Here is a 12,077-nt window from a genome sequence, read left to right on the forward strand (position 1 = left end):
ACTGCACTCTCAAGCCAGTGGTGTCAGAGCACAAAAAACAGTGCGAGTGCAACATTGGCATGAGTGCCACCGTGCGTCATCCTGGATGCTGCCGCGCATGTTTGAGCTGTTGATGTTGTCTTGGACATCCATGAGCGCATCATGTCTGGTCTGATAGGCTTCTGTGAATATCTGACTGGACAGAGGCAATGCGATGAGGTGCTCCAGCATGTACACCGAACACTATGCCCGTTTCACCAGCACAATGGCCAACGATCAGGAGTTTATCCAGATGATTGCTTGGCCAGCATTTAGTCTCAGTAGGTTTTCTGTTGAACACGCCAGAACATGCTGGGTCATAACCAAGTTTTAGGCTGCACTTATCCAGGAATGGAGAGCAATGCTTCAACAACAGATCCAGACAGTTTTGCAGTCCACGTGCTATCGTCACATGCATAAGAGCCCATGCCTCACATTAAACTTATAGTGTTGGTCTATAAAATCTATTTAAAACACAAACTACAGTTTTCTTTTGACTAGCACATACTGTTGCCATGGTGGGTGCTTATATTAAGCACTTACAGGGGGAGGAAGCTACAATGGCTTGTTTCAGACAAAGGATGAGGGGGCTGCACCAAGGTTGCATAGTTTTGCACGAGTAGAAAAACTTTTATTTCGTCAACAAATAAAAATGAGATGAAAACATTCCAGAGAGACGAGATCCAATCTCTCACCAGTAAACCTTTACACTTTATATTTTAGTCAGATGAATCGACTTTAGATCAAGTCTACTATAATTTTATAATATTTAGTTGAGTAAAAATGTAAAATTTAAACAGTTAAATTATGACTTAAACACAATAACATTACAGTCAAAAGACTATGACTTAAAAAAAAATATAATTATAGTCGGAATTAACACAGATAAGCATTATTTTAAACAACGAATCATGCAAAGCTACTCTGAGAGGTTATTATAATCAGACCAACGCCATTTTCAGTTGATTTTCTAAACTAAGCACTAAACAGCCTGCAGATATGATGGAGGTATTGAGCTCTTGGCAAGTAAGCAAATAAGAATATTTCCAGAATTCAAACTATTGCTTTAACAACCTGAACGGGAATGGGGTATTATAACTGAGCAGACCACGGAGTCATTAAAATTAAACAGACTCACAATCATCCAAATATCATATTTGGCTTTTGATATGATGTTTAACTTTCATGACTTTATCCAAAGCACACAGAAGTGTACTTCAAACTAGATTAGAGTAATGGCAACCGCAGAAAGAAACGCCTAGATGGAATTTCTGAATTGTGAACAAGTGCTGGCTGTCAGTTTGGTTTGCCAGCACGGTCCTGATAAACACAGAGGACAACGGCAGCTTTAAGTTTCTTCAGCTGTCACCAAGATTATAGTTCTGCGCCCCTATAAGTGAACTGCTGTGCAGTATTTCAAGTCTGACAAAATAATCCCAACCAGATTGTGGGAAATGAGCCCAAAAAGCAAGCATTTTATGGTCCAGCGTGCTTCACTCAACTTACAGGGTTTTGAAATGGAGCCAAAACCTGTAATCCCAAAATGATGCCAGGTTCCCAAACCTCTGTACAATTAATGAGCAACTTGTGATTCCATGGGACTTTGTTTACAAGCCCAAGTCTGCTTGTAATTATGCAACGTGAATATAAACAAGTCCACAAATTTCGGAAAAAGTCTACTTGGCCTATTCATTTTGGTAATGACCAAAGCGAACATGGAAGCGTGTGCTCTAAAAACAAGACAGAAAAAAAAAAGAAAAATCGATTGAATGAAACGTGCAAACACTCTGCATAAGAGGCAAATGTTAATGCTGTTAAAGTTATTTCTTTTTTTTCTTTTTTTAATTGACTCTTAAGATTCATATCAGCACACTGACAGCAACTCTGTGGACAAACTGTCTGTCTCTGTTTGTTTAATTGGCTGTTTAGGAGGAATTTTAACCAAATTCCAGTTGGAATTTGTCTAAATTGAATTGTGGCCAGGCTGCAGAGGGCAGAGCAGCTGCAATGGTACAGTCAACAGACGGACCAAGGGAGAGTGAAGGAAAATGGTTTGGCTCTGGAGCCTTTACAACAAGCTCAAACAGGAAGTCATTCAACACAAAACGCACACCCATGACAAAACAACCACGCGTGCACACAGAGCACGTGCGCTTGTGTGTGTGCGGACGAGCCCGATCGCAGACGAAAGAGGGTCAGTTTGGAACACATTCCTTCCTCCCCCGAGCATGAGTCAGTATTTGTGTGTGTGTGTGTGTCATTTGATGTGCCTACAGCAGACTTCCTAAAGGCCATTCAGAAACAGAGCTAAAGAAATCTAAAAACAATAAAAGTGGAAGAGAATACAGCAGCTGAATGGGTGACGTGTGTGAAATACAAGAGAGATGAATTAAGGGAGGAAAGAAAGAGAGCGAGGCTGAAGCTTGAAGGGATGGTGAGGGAAGAACAGGATAAAAATCAGAGACATGTTGGGGAGGGACAAAGTAATGAGGAAGAGAGGAAAAGAGGGGGGTCGAATGAGGGTTTTTCATATAAACAAACTGTACCGCCCTCAGGCACTTTCTGTATATGTGTGTGTTTCCTAATGCTTATCTCAGTTTGCTAAGTACTTAAAGGAATACACCAAGTCTGTGACAGAGCTGGCTTAAAACTTTGGCGAACATCACTCTGAGAAGAGAAAAATCACATTCAATATTCTTAAATATCGCAGTTAATAAATGACAAGCAACCACCAACAGTTACAAAACTACTGGCTCGCTATTATTTTGGATTCACGCTCAATTTAAAGCAGATGACGTCCAGTTTAAACACACCTCTGAGGCTTTAAATCTGGAAAGCTGCATCGTTCTGTTTCTGTGTCGGAAAAGCAAAAAAACCAACTTTTAAATCAAACACAATCAAATCAAAGCCGCACGCCTACATTTTCTTGTTTCCATTCCTAAACTTTGAAATATATTAATTATCTGACTGAAAATGATTTTTATATTAGTACAATCAGGATGACTGTGTGTTGGGTGGGTCATTTTTGCCTGATTAAATGTTCAAAGACGCTGTGACAAAAGACTTTAAAGCCTTTTTGTTATTTCCCAGTAAAGATGAGGGCGGCTCTTTGTGCGAAAACAAAACATAACAAAAGAAAAAAAGAAGGGAAAATAATTCAACAAAAATACTGATATTTCAAACATTAATTGAAATATCAGTGTCGACTCATAAGCGGTGCATTTCTTCATTTTTTAAAAAGTGTAACCACAGGAAAACTTTGGGGCAACTGCGCCCCGAAGACCTTACTAATCGGAAGGTCGGTGGTTCATTTCCCGGCTCCTCCGGCGTCTGCATGTTGAAGTGTCCCGGGGCAAGTTAATGAACCTCAAATTGCCCCATTGAATCCTTCAGAGTGTGTGTTAGGAAGTACTTAAAGGCATAGAGTACAGCGCAGTGGGAATGGGCTTTGAGCGGTCGGTCAGTGCAGGATTCTGCAGACCTCAGCTGGGCTGCCATGTTCTTTTTAGAGAGAATAAGCTTTCTCCTGGCAACCCTTCCAAACAAAACACACTTCTTCAGTCTTTTTCTAATTGTACTGTAGTGAGCTTTGAACATTTGTAATGCTAACTGAGGCCTGTAGACTCTGAGATGTAACAGAGTTTCTGCATTGCACTGCACAGTCTGACCTTGGGGTGAATTTGCTGGGATGTAGTTTCCTGTGGAGACTGTGTTACCCTTAACGCACACCTAAATGCTCCAGATCACTAAACTGCCAAAGCATCTGCTTTTATTCAAATGAAAATACCACTCCACTAACCATTTTGTCATTTACTAGTCCAAATATGCAAAATGTGCTTCTTCTTGAAGAGTTTCTTGCAATGGATAAATAAAACTCATCTTATCTTGTGTCTGGGACAAATAAAGGCATCAATTTGGAGACAACTGAAAGAAAATGAATGCTGACTAACTGCTTTAAAACTGGTAACCTTCGTTTTTCCAGCTGTTTATTCTCTAAAACATTAGCGAACCGGCGTGTGTGTTATCTGTCCACTCAAGATGCCCATTTTGTCCCACTCGTACGGCAACGATGCCCAATGTACAATAACAGGCAGCTTCAAATCCTGTCATCGTAAAGCTGACACCAGATAATGTTTATATGTTGATTTTGGTGAAATAACTTGCTATAAAACGGCTGTTTGCTTTAGCCCTATATTAAAACGAGAGGAAGGTGCAGCAGCGCAAAACACACACTAACTCTTCGTGTTTTGTTAGAGAACGAACGGAAATCAAAGGGAGTAAGTTCAACAGCAGTTTGTCAGCCTTGAAGTTATTGCTGAAAGAATGCGGAGCTGAAAATATGCACAAAAAATACCAAACTTTTACTTGCTTTAACGCAGCATTTATCGTGCTGTGTGGAAAGGGAGGAAACTGAGATGCTCGTTGACTCTCTGCTGGCTAATTAGAAGCATCTTTTTCACTCACAGTCTGACTGTGTGAAAGAAGCCGACCCGTGTTCCTGAATAAAAGCACCGAGTCTCTCGCTTTCTTTAAATATTAATTCAGTCTGTTTCATGTCTAAGAACCTTTCTGGACACCGACTAGCCGGAGGCTTTAATCTCCAAACTCTCAACCACAGTCTCACTTCGCGATGCCGATTTTAATCCTCAGAGCAAACGTGCAGAGCACTCCTCTGCACGTTTTAGTAGCAACAGGCCCTCTTGCGTCGCCGTAACTCACTTGTTGACAGCGAAGGGAAAAAAAACGGAAAACAGAGAGGAGCGAGAGACAGACAATATTTTTAAGTGTTCACACACTTAATAAGCGGTATAACCATTTCCTGGGAATTCCCTTTGAGAGACAGAGAAACAGAAAGCTAGTGTGTGAGAGAAGGGAAGGAAATCAAAGGGAGTTCAATGTGTTGCGTGACGAGACACTTTCCATGAAGGCCTGAAACATACACACACCATTTTATTGTGATGACATGTTGGGCTGTGTTGCTTATAAGTTGTCTTACTTTCAAACACTCTTGTGGTTCTTTTTCTTTTTTTTCACCCTGTTAAATTGCACTTGGCTGAAAGTTTCTCTGCGTCTTGTGTGTCAACACAACTGCACCATGTCTGCAAAGTGCTGCTATGATAACGGCTTTATTGGAGCTACACACCTGCCCGGCAGCGAGATTGTTGATGACCTGCACCGCACATGGATAAACACACTGTGGTGTACACAGTGCGAGCAGCTGTAATATAAATCCAACACACAGGGCCTGCAGACTGAGCCCTTCAGTCAGCCACTCCGTTAATCATTGATGGACGCCCAGACACATGGACACCCCCCCACCCCCCACACACACAGGTCAGTGACACAGGCTGGTGTGTGTTTAGGTTTCCCCGTACACACTTCAGAAACAAGCAGAAACCAGAGGGGAGAATTAATCACAGAAAGAAAGAAACAAAAACAACATTGATTCCAAATAGATGCAAGTCCTGCAGAGACAGGTGCCTTCTTCCTTAATCCCCTGGGAAACGGAGGGAAGGTGGTGCAGAGGTGGGAAGGAAGAAGAGGGGTGTGTGTGTGTGTGTGTGTGTGTGTGTGTGTGAGAGAGAGAGAGAGAGAGAGAGAGAGAGAGAGAGAGAGAGAGAGAGAGAGAGAGAGAGAGAGAGAGAGAGAGAGAGAGAGAAAAAAGTCTGAGCTGAACCGGAGCCCAGGGGGAAACCGGCTTGACAAGAATTCAGCACAACACTCACATTCAAGCACAGATGCCTGCTGGCGACTACATGGGGAACTTTTTTTTGGCTGGAGTATCTGATTAACGCACACATTTGCAAATAAAGTGCGCTGCTGTGTTGAGCACAGACTGTGCACATACACCTGTAAATACATTATTACATCTGTGTCTACATCTCAGCCACACACGCGCGCACGCACGCACAGGCACGCGCGACAGTGGGCCTACTGTCAAAACTGTCATGTTGTCCCTTGTCGTGTCTTTTTAGTCAAAGCGTGCCGCATCAGGACGGCCGATCGCGCTCGTGTCGCTTCAAGGTCTTTTGCGACACGCAAACATAAATGGCACACTATTATGCGTTTGCTCTGAAGGAAACTTTCAGACATTTCATTCTCACCTCGTCCCACTTGACGAATTTGCCGCCCTTCTTCAGCTCTTCGTGGACGGCCACGGGTTTCAGCTGCAGCGCGTGGACTCCCGGCTTGGCCCCGGCCATGACAAGGGACTCCCAGCCCGGGTGCCAACGCCTAAACCCCGGCTACGGCGACTTGGAACTCCTCGGAAGGAACAGAAGGCTCTTCCTTCCTGCACTTCCAGCCCCAGAGCTTCTTTTACTGTTCTTCTTCTTCTTCTTTTTCCGGGGAGAGGGTTAATTGAAACACCGAGCGAGGAAGGCAGGGAGGGAGGTTCTTAAAAGTCAGGCACTGTCCTTAAAAGTTAGCGAGCCTCCCCGAGAGTTTGAAGAACATGAGTAAAATCCAGACTAAAGACAGGACTCGGGTTGTTTCAGTGCGCACCGCCGCCGCCGTGTCTTGTCCGCGTCCACGCAAAGCGGTGACGCGCCTATAATTCCACTTTTTAAAAATTATAAGCTTTGATTCATATATTTGTTTATTTGTGCAGAATCCTTTAATCACGCACTTGAGCCCTTGGAGAGATCCTTTCCTTCCTTCCTTCCTTCCATCTGGTCGACCCCTCTCTCCTCTCCCTCTCGTTCCACTACCAACTTTCTCTGCTTCCTCTCTCTCTCCCTTGTCGCCTCCGACGCGTTTTTTTTCTTCTTCTCTCCTCCTCCTCTCCTCCCTGCATGTTTTCTGTAGGGAAAAAAAGAGAGGATTTTTGAGAGGAGAGAGGGACGGCGTCAGATAGCGCTGAGTGAATGAGAATGGGGTGGAGGGAGGGGGGGTGTAGTAAAATGGGTGTGTTTTAATTCAGTTCCTCTGCCTGCTTCTCTGTCTCCTCTGTACAGCATGCATGCAACAAAAGCTCAGAGAACACGGTCCAGCATATCACATATATGCACGATTGTTCCTGTTCCATGATTCAGCATCTCCAAATCTCCCCAACTCCATTCAATCCTAACTCTGCTTCCATTACACTGGGAGACCTGGAAGTGTCATATTTAAAAAATAATGACCCTTTTTTAGACAGTTTGGTCCCTTATTTGAAGTAAATCTACAAACTTCCCATCGTGCAAATTCAAACTGTCTTCCGTTAACGTTATGCTTTTCCCTACATTTACCTCTAAGTTCATATAAAACATGGCCAAGGTCACGGTAAGGTCATCTCAGGCTCTTCTTGCTTTGAGCAAAGAAGCTCCGCCCAGCTAATGTTCCAAGTTTCTTTTTGCTAGGCTAGGGTAAACCAATCAGAACCCCCAAACCAACCACAGGCAGATGGCCGCCCCTCCCTGAGTCTAGTTTTGCCAGAGGTTTCTCCTTGTTAAAAGGAAGTTTTTCCTTCCCACTGTTGCCAAGTACTTGTTCATAGGGGGTCATTTGGGAGTTTCTCTGTATTACTGTAGGAACGTCTGTTTAGCACTTTGGCTGACACCCTATGTCTTTTAAATGTGCTATACAATTAAAGTTGACTTGATTTGACACTGTGTTGTTAGTGTTTAATGCCGAGCGGAAGACCACACCTATGGCCAATTTAGAATCACCAATTAAAATAGCATGCATGCCTTCAGAGTGTGAGACCGGAGTGATTCGGAAACTTCCCACACAGAAACACGCTAGCCAACCAGCAGCCCAGAATCTTCACCATACGTCACGCCATTCTGCTAATCTTTAAAAATCCTCCAAATAAAACAACATAAAGGGAAAAGAAATCCCTCTTGTTTTCTCCGTGCGTACAGAGAGGACACAAACATTTTCTCTTTTGAGCAAAGACAGAAGAGTGACACAAACTATTGCTCTGAGGCACGGGGCAAGGAAAGCTGGGTACTGACGTAAGAGGAATAAAATATTGTGTAAGGCCGTTTTTCATTAAATATCACAGGCGCACGTAGGTCCCCCATGAAAATATTAGAAACATTTCCTGTAGTTCACTGCAGGGTGCAAAAGCAATCACCAAGTTCTTTTCATTCTGAATTACTCTCGCCTTCGAGTGCTTAAAGTCTGCTTCTTTGTTGACACTGATAGATTGCCTGCACAGTCAGCAGTGTTATTAAAAGACAGTATCACTGTTATTGGAAATGCATAGTAATCAGCTTAAGAGGTGATTTTGGAGCAATGAGTGGTCCTGTAACTCAGGAAGTTGGAATGCGCCATTAAGGACGGGCTCAAGATAACAAATCTGCGTTCCAGAAACAGGAAATAAATCCGAGGACTGGCAGGTGAGGTAACTGAAGATCTTTTCCCCCCTCCCCTCCTCCAGATCAGTGGCAGCGTATCATGTTTAAAGAAGCATGAGAGCAACGGAGGTGGCACAGTTAGAGCACGGGCCTGTCCAAATCCTGCTGCCAAGCAACGTTTGGCTCCTCATAAAAAAGTGCTCCAGAGCAACTGATGTTTTTTAAAATTGTTTCTTTTTTTTGGCAACTATTGACATTTTCAACTCCTCTAACTACGCTGGGCAAGAATGTGAGATATGCTGCAGCTTGCTGACTGACAGCAATTGAGTCTTGTGTGTGCGTTTCCTTGAAATCAAAAATCATGACCCTGAATGAGGCACACTTTCTGTACAGCATCTTGCATGACACCACACAAACACAGGGAGGATTGATGCATGTGCATTCTTTCTGCAGTGCAGCACGCATGCATGAGCACGGGGCCGTGGCACATCTTCTGTGGGTTCACGCAAACAATGTTGGGTTGAGTCCTGCATTTGAAGCGTGGGCACCTGTGCTGTCAATAGGCCTCTCTCCACCTCCCACTCTCTGTTTCACCCAGTTCTCTTCCTCTGGCTGCCCTATCTTCTCCCTGCTAAACAAACTCCCTCTCTCCTCCTCACTATCTCATCTCTCATTCCAACAGGTGTCGCGCTCCCATTGGCTGCTGAGGCTTATCTGCAAAGAAAAAAAAATTAGGTAATGGAATTAGGTAACAAAACATGATAAAAGAGTGAATGCAGACGCTTACTTACATGCTTACATTGCATGTTTTCAAACTGTACCTGGAGTAAGATCAAGATCCTGGAGGGTGCTTCAGCCCTCAGGTCTCTGAAACAAAATCTCTCATGACCTAAAAACCACAAATAATGTGTGTATTGTGTATGAAGTGTGTGTGCGTGTGTCTAAGGTGAGACTAAACCTTAAACCTTTTCCTGTTAAAAGGGTGTTTTTCCTTCCCACTGTCACCATCTGCTTTCACATAGGGGTCACTGTTGGTCTTTATCTTGAGGCAACTGCCGTTGTGATTTGGCGTTATATAAATAAAACTGAAATTAAATTAAATTGCCCATCAACTACTTTAGAGGAAGAATAAAGGAAATTATGCAAAGGAGGACAGGCAAAGCACAAGGAAGTATCATTTGCTAAGAAGCGTGAAAAGGAAGGCGCAGAAATAGTGCGCATTGACTGGAAACGTAACTGCAGTGAGTCCGAGATCTAATCACGCTCAGGCATTTAGTTTTCATGCAACAAGGAAGTCGAAATCTTTATTCTTCCTTACTGTTTGGTTTACCCACAGTTAAACAAAAGAAAGCAAAGTTGAATATTTAGAGAGAAGGAAAATAAAGAAAGTGAAAGATGATCAAAATAGCTTCCTGATAAAGAGGGTTAAGAAAAGAGACCAAAAAAAGGCAACAGGAACAAAATAAGGGACGCATAGAAGAGATGTGGAGAACGGGAAGACCCCACCACCACCACCCAGATCTTTTCCCCTCTCAGTCTAGTAACAGCCAGATCTTTCTCTCCAACGCAAAGCAAAGAACTCACAAAGACACATTGTGCAAAGACACACAGGCATATTCACTGTCTCTCCGCACAGAAGCATATACAGTGCACAGACTAGCTTTAATGGGAAAGGCCTGACTCAGTCAACGGTAGCAGAGAAAACTTGATCAGATTACTGTTAACAGTGTAGCAGAGATTTTGGCCTGAAGATGCTGACGGTTCACTGGAGGCCGGACCCATCTGTCTCCACCACACCGCGGGGTTATTGTCAATGTGTTCTCGAGAAAAGCTATCATGTGGGCGTGTAGGCGATGTGCTGATTACAGTCCCGCCCCCCAACACCCCAAGAGGCATTCAGACATAATGCAGATTCACATTACAAGAACTTTGATTTACCTGTGGTGCAGCTCCATTCATTTGAGTCTACTCTTTCCAAATGAGATGAGAGCTCCCCAATGCCCCCAAGAGCTCCCTATGGGGGAATCCACTCATTTATTATAGATTACTGATCGCGAAGCCCATTTACAACTGCGATCTGATCTTATGATGCCATCTAGTGGCTGCACAGCAACACTACTGTCTCTTTTTGTTCATTGCAAGATTGATTGTGCAATAATTAGGAATGTGGACGTACTAGATCCAGCTATGCCTCACTTGTTAAGAGGATACAGGGCTGATACCTACCTGTGCACACCTCAATCACAGTAGCCTGTGTTAAGCACAGGCGTATTTGCACAGGTGAGTCAACACTGTGTACACAGCATACAGTAGAGGTTGCAAGGTTCTGCTTTGATTTATTACTTTGGCGGAGAGAGAAAAGGGAAAAGAGAGCAAGACTACTCCACAAAATTGCGGCAGTTATTGAAATAAATAGAAAAGCACCTTTTTTGTCGAATATTTATTTATTCAGGCAGTTAGTAAACCCAAAGGAGCTGGTCTGGGACATGTGCATTAAAACAAATAAGTCTTCTTAACCAGAGAGTTTCTCCCTGTGTCTGTCTCTGTGTTGCATCACAAAGCTGACCACACAGGAAAGAGCACGTCAACAGCTCCCCCACGTGGATGTCCTCTTTCAGAATCAGAATCAGAATCAGAAAGGGTTTTATTGCCAAATGTTGAGCAGGTTTACAACATTAGGAAATTGCTGCGGTGCTTAGTGCAAACATACTGTCATAAATAACGCTTAAATAGACATGAGAAAAAAAATAAGAATAAGAATTAAAAGTGCTAAGTAGATAGATATATACATGAGTGCAGGTGGTGATCAGTGCCAAACATGGAATGATGCAGTGAACACAGCGTGGGGTCATGTGTTAGTGGTGGGAACAGTCTTATGGTTATTGTTCATGTGTCCAACTGCAGAGGGGAAGAAACTGTTCTTATGGCGAGAGGTTCTGGTGCGAATGGACCGGAGCCTCCTGCCTGAGGGGAGCAGGTCAAACAGACTGTGTCCAGGGTGAGAAGGGTCAGCTGAGATCCGAGCTGCACGCCCCAGTGTCCTGGAGGTGTACAGGTCCTGCAGAGATGGGAGTCTGCAGTCAATCACCTTCTCAGCAGAGCGCACAACACGCTGCAGTCTCTGTTTGTCCCTGATAGTGGCTCCAGTGTACCACACGGTGATGGAGGAGGTGAGGATGGACTCGATGATTGCGGTGTAGAATTGCATCATCGTCCGTGTTGGCAGGTTGAATTTCTTCAGCTGCCTCAGGAAGTACATCCTCTGCTGGGCTTTCTTGATGACGGAGGTGATGGTGGGCTCCCACTTCAGGTCCTGGGTGATGGTGGTACCCAGGAAGCGGAATGAGTCCACAGAGGTGATGGGGGTGTCAGTCAGGATGATGGTGGGGAGTGGGGCTGTGTGCTTCCACAATAATCTCCACTGTCTTCTGGGCATTCAGCACCAGGTTGTTGTGGCTGCACCAAGACACCAGACGTTCAACCTCCCTCCTGTAGGCAGACTCATCCCCGTCCGAGATGAGTCCAATAACGGTGGTGTCATCTGCAAACTTGATTAGCTTGACAGACTGGTGGGTGGAGGTGCAGCAGTTAGTATACAGGGAGAAGAGCAGAGGAGAAAGAACACAGCCCTGAGGGGAGCCGGTGCTGATGGTCCGGGAGTCCGAGACATTCTTTCCCAGCCTCACATGCTGCTTCCTGTCCGTCAGGAAGTCAGTGATCCACCGGCAGATGGGATCAGGCACATTCATCTGGGAAAGCTTGCCTCGGAGATGGTCT

At 44.2% G+C, this 12,077-nt stretch overlaps 1 protein-coding gene across 2 annotated transcripts in view; it reads right to left on the minus strand.

Annotated features, from left to right (window-relative positions):
* Positions 1-6,883, minus strand: part of plcb3 (phospholipase C, beta 3 (phosphatidylinositol-specific)) — a 55,199-nt gene extending 48,316 nt beyond the window's left edge. The window contains exon 1 of one of the 2 annotated variants that reach the window (XM_026161723.2): positions 6,123-6,883. In XM_026161723.2, coding sequence (XP_026017508.1) covers positions 6,123-6,221 — 99 coding nt within the window. In that variant the 5' untranslated portion in view covers positions 6,222-6,883. The remainder of the gene's footprint in view (positions 1-6,122) is intronic. The other variant, XM_026161722.2, reaches the window with a different exon arrangement.
* Between the last annotated feature and the right edge of the window lie 5,194 nt (positions 6,884-12,077).

The sequence above is a fragment of the Astatotilapia calliptera genome, chromosome 3 (assembly GCF_964374335.1).
Source record: "Astatotilapia calliptera chromosome 3, fAstCal68.1, whole genome shotgun sequence".
Lineage (NCBI taxonomy): Eukaryota > Metazoa > Chordata > Actinopteri > Cichliformes > Cichlidae > Astatotilapia > Astatotilapia calliptera.